The sequence below is a fragment of the Meriones unguiculatus genome, chromosome 11 (assembly GCF_030254825.1).
Source record: "Meriones unguiculatus strain TT.TT164.6M chromosome 11, Bangor_MerUng_6.1, whole genome shotgun sequence".
NCBI classification, from domain to species: domain Eukaryota; kingdom Metazoa; phylum Chordata; class Mammalia; order Rodentia; family Muridae; genus Meriones; species Meriones unguiculatus.
In genome coordinates, this window is record NC_083359.1 from 11,586,392 (window position 1) to 11,598,521 (window position 12,130).

General features: G+C 47.4%; 1 protein-coding gene across 6 annotated transcripts in view; it reads right to left on the reverse strand.

Annotated features, from left to right (window-relative positions):
• Positions 1–8,525, reverse strand: part of Mprip (myosin phosphatase Rho interacting protein) — a 120,278-nt gene extending 111,753 nt beyond the window's left edge. For 3 of the 6 annotated variants that reach the window (XM_021639510.2, XM_021639508.2, XM_021639509.2), the window contains exon 1: positions 8,075–8,525. In XM_021639510.2, the coding sequence (XP_021495185.1) occupies positions 8,075–8,197 (123 nt within the window). In that variant the 5' untranslated portion in view covers positions 8,198–8,525. The remainder of the gene's footprint in view (positions 1–8,074) is intronic. The other 3 variants (XM_021639515.2, XM_021639516.2, XM_021639511.2) reach the window with 2 other exon arrangements.
• Positions 8,526–12,130: the final 3,605 nt, after the last annotated feature.

Sequence of the window (12,130 nt, forward strand, 5' to 3'; positions counted from 1 at the left end):
GTGCTGCTCCTGGTTGCTGTTCCAGTTTGAGAAGCTGGAGATATACTTGACAGTGAAAGACTGGACTTGCCTCAAGGAACTTATTGGTCCTACTCAGAAGGAAGTAGTCTAAAGAGGTCTGTGTCCCCTTCCCCTCTAAACTTCTTTCTCTCCTGCCTAGTGTTGGAAGGAATTGGGGTGGAATAAGGGTTGGAAGGGAGATAGAAGTATACGAACACAATAAAATAACTTAAAAACACACACACACACACACACACACACACACACACCTGTGCCTGCTCCAGAACTCACTAGCTTCCCAGAAGACCATCCTGCAGACAACCTGGGCCATGGCCAGAATCCTTTTGCCTTCTGCCACCAAATCTTGCCTCTACAAGGGTGGGGTCAGAACCCACAGAGAGTTTCTAAATACATCAAAAGGAATTCATTAATAAAGAAGATGTGATATTCATAGGAAAAACTTCCCAAAGATGGCAAGAGAAAGAGGGCCCAGACAAGTAAGACAAGAAAGAGCAATACAAGAACCTCTAGCCCAGAGCCTTCTCTAGGGTAACACTGAGGGGAGGGAAGATAATGCCATTCCACATGCCATGCCAGAGTCTACGGAGGAGCCTGGAAGGCCCAGCTGTGGCCAGAACTGCTGGGCAGCAGCCATGCATGGCTAAGGCACCAAGAAGGTGGCATATGAGCTGAATCCCAGCAGAAGGTGAAATACACATATTTAAACTTCTGTACATGGTGAAGTGATAGTGTTTTGGATATATCAGATTAGAGAGAATATAACTGGGCTGGCTGGAGAGATGGCTCAGTGGGTAAAAAGCTTTTGCAGCACAGGTCTTGATGACATGAGTTCGATCCTGGGAATTTTAAAAAGAAGGAAGAAGCACAGCAACTCTGAAGTTATCTTTTGTTATCCCCAACATACATGTGCATGCACACACATTTCGCTCTCATAATAAAACTATTTTATGGCGTTTACATTTATTTGTTTTTACTCACTCTGTAGCCTAGGCTGACCTCAAACTTGTGATTCTCCTGCCTCTGCCTCCCACGTGCTTATATTACAGGTATGTACCACTATGCCTAGCTCCCTTTTATATTATTTGAATAGTTATATAAATAATTATTAAAATGTCCTGATTTTGCCATTTGGCCTACCCCAGGTGTGAGATAAGAAGCTGCTTCACAGCACGTGATTACGATTTGCCTCATGCACTAGCAGGGGCCATTTTTTGCTAAAATATTTGCTATGTGGTCCTGCAAGGAGAAAAAAAAAAAAAAAATCCAATACCTAGTCTAGACTCCAGAAACCACCAGATACAGCAAATAACGTAAGGAGCAGAGGGCAGGAGTGAATATGATCCTTGTATGCTGTGTTTTTCTTTTTTCTTGAGGTTAAGTTCACATAGTAAGGAATTAGCCACATTAAGTGAGCATTTCAGTGGCATTTAGCACATTACACGATATGCAATTCGTACTTCCACCACCCCCTCCATCAACAAGGCCTCAACCCTGTCAGCTGTCACTCCCCCAGCCTTCCCTCAGCCTCTGGCAGCTGCCAATTTGCCTTCTGTTTCCACTGATGGCCATTACGTGAATCCACTCCTACACTGTGTGAGTCTTCTACATGGCATCGTGTTCTCCTGGTACACCTATGTTACAGTATGTCTTAGTACTTGCTTCTTGTTAGATGAAAGTACATTTCACTGTGTGAATTCACAAGTTGTCACCCACTGCCCAGTGGACTTCAGACTGTTGTCATCTTTTGGCCATGTGAGTAGTGCTGCCATAAACGTTTACGGACAAGTATTAGAGCATACCTACATTCAATTTTTCTGGAACTGCTGGCTCACAATAATCCTACATCTAACTTCTTGAGAAATTGTCAAACTGTCTTCCACTGCAATGATACCATCTTGTCCCCACCAGCAAAGCCAAAGGGTTGCAATTTCCTCAGATTTTCACTTACTTTTATTAAATTGTGGATTAAAAAAAAAAAGAATTATAATCCCCTGTGAGTATGAAGTGGAATCTCACTGTAATTTTGATTTACATTTCCCTGATGATTAATGATATTGAATCTTCTTATGTCCTTGATCATTTGTAAGGGACATTTATCTGGGACTTCAGACATATCCCCTGCCAAACATGCAACAGCTGTACATAGTTAGCAATAGTGTAAAGTAAAGATGAGCAAGACATTTCTTTGTTGTTCCTGAGATAAACATTGTTAGACCAATTCTGTATCCTGGAAAATGGATCCCTGACGGAATGTTCCACAGAGACCCAGTCCTAGGTTGGTCCGGTGTATGAGAGCTTCCTATCTGACAGCCCTTGTAGGCAGCCATGCAGTAGGATACAGCAGACATAATCAGACCAGACAAAGTAGTTCCTGGAGAGACCCATTGCTCCCACTGAGCAGCCCTCTCTGAGCTGCCTCCTACCCGCCCCAGCAATGAAGATTGCCTCTCTGTGCTCACTCTCTCCTAAGTAAACCACTCACATCTGTAACCTTAGCAAACACCCAAATGAACATTCAAACCCTCACTGACCTCTAACGTTCACTTCTGGCTCTAGATAGATGGATCCACCTAAAAAGCCACACTGGACATACACCCTCAGACTTTGCACTTCTAAACCCACTCCAAATTTGCTTTCTCCTTCTGTGTTTAAAGGTAGTTAGGGCTAGAGAGATGGCTTAGAGATTATGAGCTCTCGTACTTGCAGAGGATCTGAGTTTGGTTCCCAGCACCCTTATGATGGCTCACAACTACCTACAACTCCAGTTCCAGGAGATCTGATACCCTTTCTTGGTCTCCCCAGGAACCAGGCATGCAAAAATGACACACATATACACAAGCAGGCAAAACTCTCATTCACATAAAATACTTTTTTTTAAAAGGAATACTTGTATACACCCTGGCTTTCTCCACCAGGATATCTGCTCAACCACCTTCTCTCTAATCTCTTAACATGCTGTGGAGAGAGACCTTCCTAGCCACTTCCCTGGACTGCCCCCGTGAGCTCTTCTAGATCCTCTGCCTCTAGTTCTGTGATTTTCCTAAAAACAAGTCTGATAGATTTGAAGAGCTAGGCATAAAAACAACGGTAAACAAACCAGTATTAGAGATTATTGGAGAGAAGGTCTTCTTACTCATGATACTAAAACTGAATTAGGGCCAAAGAGATGTTCAGTGGTTAAAAGCTTGCCAATGAGTCTGGTAATCTAAACTGGATCTCCAGGACCTGCACAGTGGAAGGAGAGGGCTCCTATGATCTCCCAACACATGCTGTGGTACATATATGCATACATACTAAATAAGTGTAATTTTAATAAATTAATAAAAATACAAAAGATAAAGGAAACCAGCTTTAACTGCATTCATTGTACTTTGCTATACTGGTTCTGGGGATTAAACCCAGGGACCCTAAGTGTGCTAAGCATGTATTCTACCATGTTCTGCAGCCCCAGTCCTAACTGCATCCATTTTTAAACAACTGTATAAAAAAGTCACGCACAGAGACAAAGGACACTTGGAAAAAGTACCTGCCATATATGGGGAGGTGTGGGTACAAACTATATAGCTCTCAGGTTAATCCAGTCAGCTGCCTGTTTTTGCTAATAAAGTTTCACCAAAACATAACCACATCCATTGGGCTCGTGTATTATCCATAGTTCATTACGTACCATGATAATGGTTATATAATTTTCAGAGTCTATATGACCCACAAAGGCTAAAATATTTACTATTAAGCCATCTATACAAAGTCCGTAAACCCTGACCAAAACCATACACAAAAAAACTACAAATCATCAGAGGAAAGGGACCTATTGTAAAGACAAGCAAACAATCCTATGCAAGCAATCCACAAAAAAATAAAAACAACTCAATACATATTATAGAGAAAGCCCGCATGATGGCTCATACCTATATTTAATTCCAGCACTGTGGAGGTAGAGACAGGAGGTCAGCAATTCAAGATATGCCACAGCTCTAAACCAAGTTCAAGGACACCTTGGGCTACGTAAGATTCTGTCAAACCTGCATTCACATGCATATATCTACACACAGGCACACATACATATATGTGATTAATAATAATAATAATAATAAAACAAATCTTCAAAAGGGGGTTTAACTTAAATAGCAACAGGAAACTCATTAAAAAATTAAATCAGTTGGTAATGTCCATTTCTGAAAAAGTTATGATATTGTTTTGGAAATTTAGTGAACTTGATGTTGGCCTAACCATTCTATTTTTAGGTATCTGCCCCAGAAAAATATTTGCATTCCTGCACGCACACACCCAATCATAAGCACTATAAAGCTGAGACAGACACAACGGGGCTGGAGAGACATTTCAGTGTCTAAGTGCAGTTGCTGCTCTTCTAGAGGACCAGAGTTCAAGTCCCAGAACCCACAGCAGGCAGCTGACAACTATTTGCAACTCCAGATCCAGGGAATTCACACCTTTGGCTTCCACTCCCACATATGTATACATAGACATGAACATGAACACACACACACCTACACATAATAAATTTAATAAAAACAAATCCTTAAGAGGACAGAATTTACTTAAGTTTTAAAATCAATGAGTTATGAAGTGTGTGGAAGCATATACATTCCATAACACCCAGGTGAAAGTCAGAGAACAATTTTGTAGACTTCCTTTCTCCTTCTACGTTTATGTGGGTTCAGGAGAAAGACCTCATAGCACCAGGCTTAGCTTGCACAACAAGCATTTAACTTGCTGAGTTGTTGCTGGCCCTATATTCACTATTTAAAACAGCAAAACTCACCAGTGGCCTTAACTGTCCATCACTGAGGGAACTGGTTAAATTACAGTACATTCCAAATGGGTTCATATGGAAAACAATTTTGAAGTTTTTAGATATAACAGCATGAAAAGGAGCTCTAAACATTGTCAAGCAGAAAAAAGTATATTGTGGAGCAAATACAAACACAAAGCTCAGGCTTTAAAAGGTTGAATGAGGGCAGGTGAGATAGATGGCTCAGCAGGAAAAGGCACTTGTTGCCAAACCAGTGACTTGAGTTTGATGCCCAGAACCAGGATGGAAGGAGAGAGCTGACTCACTATGACAAGTAGATGCCCACACCACAAAATAAACAGATGCTCAAATTTTAAAAGTTGAAGTGGGGCTGGAGAGATGGCTCAGTGGTTAAGAGCACTGCTTGCTCTTCCAAACGACCAGGGTTCAATTCCCACAACCCACATGGCAGCTCACAACTGTCTGTAACTCCAGTTCCAAGTGTCTGACACCCTCACACCCATAAAATAAAATTAAATAAAGGTTAAGTGATACTTCAGTCCATATATATGCAGAGAAATGCACAAGAGGACTGAAGAAAAATGTCACCCTGGGAACAGGGAAGCAAGCATCATCTGAGTGACAAACAACACAAGAACTCGGATTTAACTGGTCACAAGTCAGTCTGAATTCCAGGGGACGGAAAGCAGGGCTCCTTGGCTCCAGACAGCACTGTTGAAGCACCTTCTGAAACTCAACTATTCTGATGTGCTCATGGGGTGGTTGCTGTAGATCCTTAAGAGAAGGCGACAAAGAAGGCACTTAGGAATCTATGCTACGCTCCTGCAAGGCTTTCCCTTCCCTGAGTTTCAGGCTTTTGTGCAGGGAAAGGAAGTGGCTAGCTTAACTGACCTCCAAGTACTTCCCCAGGTCTGATGCCACAACATAGGCAGGCCTGAAAGAGGTTCCCTACCCCGCTATGGGAAAACAAATAAACAAAACCAACAGCTGAGGAAATAAAGTTCAAATCAGAAGGCTCAAAGGAATGTGTGCTCCTGGGAAGATGACATCCTTGAGAGCATAAGCTGCCCCCGCCTCCCTGCACTCACATCCTCAACTATTACAGAGGGGGTGGCTTTGATGATGGCTGATGTATCCACCAGCTTGGACAGTCTAAAATAAGCTCTGGGCGGGAGGGGCAGCAGGAAGCAGGGGATTGGGGGAGGCTGACAGGAACCAATTGGCTGAGGTTTTCTAATGGAGCCATAAGGAGAGCAAAAGGCTCTGGGAGAACCGGATACAGAGAGCAGCGACAAATGCTGTTGGCAGCAGCCTCCAGTCCCCCTGCTCTCCTTTCAAGAGCAGTTTCTTCCTGGAAGATCCCAGGAGGCAGAAGCCTGGGCTGATCTCTACCGCACAAATAACTCCACTCATTATTTTAGGAACTACTATTCCAGTTGTGCCCTGGAGGTCTCAGGCCTGTTTCAAACCCTACAATTCCACTTCAAAAGCAACAAAAAGTCCAATACTTACAATCTGCCTCACCTCATGAGTTTAATTAATAATCAACAGACTTTTTTTTAACAGTTTAGACTCAAACACTGAAATTCCACTCATTCATCTAAGAATCAGATAAACAGCCCTTACAAAGAAAGCATAAGCACCTAATTAACAGTTTAGGCAGCTGCTTCAAATAACCTGGAAACTTACAAACCCCTCTCAAACAAGCCTTTGCCAAGTCCAGAAACCAAAGCTGACTGTCCTACGGGTGGTGGATGAAAAGCTCAATACAATATATTTCTTGCTTTTCATAATAGCACTGTGGGAGAAGTAAGCCAGTACTACCATTACCAGTTTACAGATACGGAAATTAAAACAAAGGTAAAAGAACTCATTCAAGGTCAGACCTTGGAAAGTCACAAGCAGTCACCTCATAGATCCCATAAACTGCTTCCCAGAACAGAGTCCAAAAGAGAAGAGGAAATCACATTTCCCTCTCTTCAAGAGTCCTGCCCCTCCCAAGTAGACAGGTCTCTCAGGCCCTTGGTGTCCTCACAAATCAATGACTGAGACCTAGAGAGTCTGGTTACGCTTCCTGATTACTTCAAGGCTATTGGAAATCTGACCTCTGGAGAAAGATGCCATAACCCCCGCCCTACCACCCAACTCCCGTCTGCCCAATAAAACAAGTCAAACCTTGCTTGCCCATAAAGGCTTTAAAAACAGCCAAACCAGGGCACTTCAAAGCCACATTTTCAGTCTAAACAGCTCTTTCCAAAAGGAGTGGCTACAGCGAGGTGGCACTGGGCTGAAATGCATGGGGAACTCCAGTGGCAGTCAGCAAGCAGGAGGCAAGCAGGTGCTGAGGGGCAACCAGAGAGGAATGGGGGGAAAGGTGATCAGGATGCACATGTCCTTCCCAAAAGGGTGTAAACAAGACCAGGAATCTCCAACACCAGAAGCCTGAGAGCAACCAGTCCCCAAGGGCCAGTAGCCCAAATCTGTACCAATACAAATTCCCAATCTCCTACAGTACCGGGGGAAGGGAGGAGTTGGAGGCTTAGGACTGTTTACTATGTTATGTCTGTGACTTTGACAAGGATTAGGAAGAGCTACTAACCTGGTCCAAAATGCGGACCAACAGATACGGACAGAAAGAGGAAGGAACCAACTTTCCCCCGAATGCACAGGTCTTCTTGGACTCTTGAGCCAGAGAGCAGAAACGGGAAGGAAAGCCCTTACCCCTCATCAAAAGCCATCCCTACCTTCAGTTCAAAAGCAAGACCCACCCCATCCCCACTTGGAGACACCCCACCTCTCCCCAGGCCTTGATGGTGACAGTGACTAGGAGGGCAGGCTCTGTTCCACAAGATGGAAGCCGGTGGCCCACGCAGACAAGCCAATTCCTGGGACAGTCTGGTGTCCAAGTCTGAGTCCAGCCCCAAGACAAGAGTCTGGGTGGGGGGTTGGAGAGGGGAAGAGTCCTGACAAGCGGCAAGCAAGCCCCACTCCGTCCCTATCCAGGGAAACCAGACATTTTTTTGAGTCACCCAACAAGCATGAATCACACGGCAGAGCTATGGGAACGGGAAAGGATGTTATTTTTCGGCATTCTTGAGGATTTTCCCTTTGTCCCGGCTCTATCGATACTCTTCCCGCCCCCATTCCAACCCCATCCCCCAACTCTCACGCATTTTTTTTCCTGCTCCATTTTTATTTTCTCTCGGCCTTCGCAGGCTCCGCGCTCCCCGGCCCGACTCGCCGCCAGGACTGGCAGCTCTGCACCCCGCAGCAGCTCACCTGCGTCAGGTCCTCGTCGTTGAGCAGATGCGACTCGCGGGGCTTGAAGCAGTTCTGACACTTGCTCTTGTTGAAGATGTTGGCCTGAAATTTCCTGCATGGGTTTTCTTTGGCCGCCGACATGTCGGCTAGGCGGCCGCAGCGCGGGTCGTCTCGGCCCAGCGCGCTCCCGGAGGTCGGGACTCAGCGCGGCCGCCGCCGCATTTTGCGCTGGCCGCCGCAGGCCCGGAAAGGCCTCCCCGCTCACGCCGCGCCCCGCCTGCTCGCCGCGGCCTCAGAGCGCGCGCGTCGCCTCGCGCCCCGCCCCGCCGCCCGGCCGCTGCGGGCCCATGGACGGACGCGGCCTCCGGCCGCTGCCTCCACCGCGGCCGCCCCCAAGGCGCCGGCCGGCAAGTCCAGCCGTCGCGCTCACCGGGCGCTCGCCGCCACCGCGAACGAAACGAGCCCGGCGCCGCGCGCACTCGGGGCGGGGCGGGGAGGGGAGGGGCGGGGCGCCGCGACGGGCAGCCCCGCAGACCAATGGCACCCTCACGCTCCTGCTAACAAAGAAATCCGTCGACCAATGGGTGACGGGGGCGGGACCGGGAGCCGCGGGCGCAAGGTAACTTGTCCAGGCTGGGAAGGTGGAGGCGCTGGGATGGAACTTTCAGGTTTGGTGGACTGGCGCCGCCGCCCGCGGCCTGACAGCTGCCGCGGCGCTGGGCTGGGCTGGGCTGCTCCCGGAAGGGCGCCGCGGATCTCCGCGGTCTCCCGGCGGGCCCCTGTCTCCCTGGTAGCCTTTTCTCTGCGGCCTTGTGCCGCGCCCAGCCTGCGCCCCTACTGTGTGCCAGCCCTACGATCGACCCAGATTAGCACTTGAAGGGCTAGGAACTGTTTCAAGCGCTCCCGTGGTTTAGATCATGAAAGTTTCACAACCTTTCCGGGATCATTCCTGTTTGGACGTAAGGAAACTGAGGCGCGCGGGACAGTTAAGCAATAAGACATAGTGCTTCCGAGCGAGGTGACTAGAAGATGTCAGCAGCCTTAAGGGACTGTCAGTTCAATTATGGGAGCCCAATTCTGCTAGACACGGAGTTGGGCGCTCCTTCGTGACGAAACAAAGGCTCAGACACTGGAAATAGCTTGTGTAAGGTCACTCAGCCAGGAAGGGGCCCGAACTATATACTCCAGGCCACTCTTGCCCAGACTCCCAGGCAAAAGGCCACTGGGAAAGGAAAGGACAGATGATCAGGAATGGGCGGAGCGGAAGGGGGTGGAGGCGGACAATCCCTCCCCCCCCCCCCCCCCCCCCGCTCCTGAGGAGACAGTGTTTCCAACAGCACTCAGATGGATCTAAGTAGAGGGCAGGCGGAAATGTTCCCAAGGTGTGCGGGTGAAGGTGGAGGAGGAGGAACAAGAAAGGAGTTTATGGTCCCGGGACTCTGGAGGTAGATCTAGGATGGAGAGTTTGATGCCAGTCTGGAACATAGTGGGACATTTCTAAGGAGGAGAGGGGACCGGAGATTCGGCCTCAGCTGGCTGTCAGTTAGAAGTCAGCCTGAGTTCTTAACAGAGGCTGAGCTAACTCATTCTTCACGGTGGCAGTGATGTTGGAGCAGGAGGTAGCACTGAGAGCAGCTGGGCTCAGGTCATGAGAGGCTTTAGGAGCGAAATGCCTTCAGAGTTGTGTACTTTTCCACTGATCATCTGGTGACTACCCCAGGGAAGTGTATTTCCATTTTGAGAAAGAAATGCTTTCCTGCGCAAGGAATCAGGAATAAAGGAGCCCAGATCAAAGCCTTCCTGCAGCCTGAGGGGAAAACCCAGCTCTGATCCCGCTGTGGGCAAGTCCTTTACTATGACTGGCGCCTCGTTGACCACATGTACAAAACTGACATGGATGTATGCTGTTGCAAGCTTTAAGTGATAGCGATGCTTGCAAAATATTTCACATAACATGGCCAATCATTAATCGGTGAAATTTGGTAAAGGGTATTTAGTGCACTGTTCTTGCAACCTTCTTGTTGGTCTAAAATTTTCCAAAATAAAGAAGGGGAATGAGTAAAAGGACACTGACAGCTCTTGTCTGCACAGAATACTCAGAAAGTGATACCAATGGTGGCCTCTGGGGAGAAGAACTGGGTTATTGGGAGGTGACCTACTTTTAATTTTCATTATAAAACCTTTTTTGTTCCTTTTGGGTTTTGTTTTATGTGCGTGTATAACTTGTTAAAAAAAAAAAAAAAAAAAAAAGACTTAGGCCAGAGAGATTGCAGTGTGTCGAGGCTTTTGGTGCGGAGCCTGATGTACTGAGATCAGTGCCCGGAAGCCACATGGTGGAAGGGGAAAACAAACTCTTTCAAGTTGCCCTCTGGCCTCCATGTGAGGTGGCATGGTGTGCTGCACCCACATACACACACAATAAATGTAAAATGTAATTAAAAATTTTCCCCCAAAAATGTCTTTTAAAGTTCCACCAGTATCTTGGGGCCAATCAAGGCTACCCTATTAAGAAAATGCTGAGCATGCTCTGTCCAGGCCTGCCGCATACCACAGGAGTCACAGCTGTGGGTATGACGAAGAGTGATTCAGGGATCCTGAGGCTGGTAGCCTGACAAGAGCCCGCTCTCAAGCAAATTGAGGCTCATGGAAACAAGAGGCAAAGAGAAACCTTCCACTGGGAAATTGTGGGGTCCTGGCTAGGGAACCCCTGACTCCATAGATAGCCTCACAGAGCGGGGGCTCCTGGAAAAGGCAGTATCTTGGCCAGTCCAAAACCTAAGACAACTCACCCTGGAGAAGGAGAAGGAAAGACATTCCAGACCACCGCAGCAGGGTGATGGGCTCAAGACCTTCATGCCAGTCTGTATAAACAAACAGAAGCCTGGCTGTCATTAGGGTGTTGCGGAGATTCAAACAGCCCCGAAGGAGGAGGCATTATGAAGATGAGTGAGTGGGGCAAGCTTAGCCTCCCTGAGAAAGCAGGTATGCTGCTACTGGTGGGCACTTTTATCTCATGACTACTTGAAAGAAGAGGCCCATTGGGCTCAGGGCACACTAGGACCTTGCCTACGGTGATAAGTGCTTTGTAAGTGAGAGTCCAAGTTTTCAGGCTGGCACCACAGCCTGGACAGTGGAGAGTATGAAACGGTGGTACCCAGAGCCTTAAACATGCTCCGGAAGTACTCTACATCTGAGCCATGTCCCAGCGCAACTGTGGATTCTTTTGACTGGGCACTCACATAGGGACCTTTGGTGGGGGAAATGAATGGCAAGCAGAAGTTTAGAAACGGGGTCCATCGGGAAATGATTATGAAAGACCAGATAGTGCAGATGATGGGGCCAGAACTAGAAGAGTGTCAGTCAGAGACGCAAGGAATGAAACTGGACAACACTGACGAGGTTTAAAATTCCACTAGCCTCAGCACCCCTAGGGCAGAGCTGGGGCAGGGTTACTACTGCCTTCCCCACCTAGTTCAGGGCCTAGCAGAGAGTGGGTACCCAGCCAACTCCTGGCCACAACCGAATAGACGGAAACATACTATTCCATCATGCTAAGCTATTTCCCCTATCAGATTATAAAACCCACCCAGCCAGATTTGAGACTTTGTGTTCCCTTTCCAGAGGCCTAGAATACATTCAGTAGGCCGTGTACTTTTAAGATTGATTTATTGAGGATGTAACTCAGTGGCAGAGCACTTACAGAGCACTCATGGTATTTAGATAAGTATTGTGGTACACTTGGGAGACAAACAGCGTCACTATACGTTTGAGCCCAGCCTGGACTTCATATCATAGAGTACCAGCCTGTCCAGGATACAAAACCCTCTCTCAAAACGAGGTGATTCAGGCCAGGTGTAGCAGTGCACACTTTCAATCCCAGCACTGGAGAGGCAAAGACAGGCTGATTTCTGTGAGCTCAAGGCCAGCTTGCTCTACACAGCGAGTTCCAGGCTGAGACCCTGTCTCAAAACCAAACCAAACCAAAGAGATGATTCACTATATTGCTTTCACTGTAATGTATAATATATACCCCTAACAAGCAAGCAAGCAAGGAAAGTCCTCTCAGGTGGGACC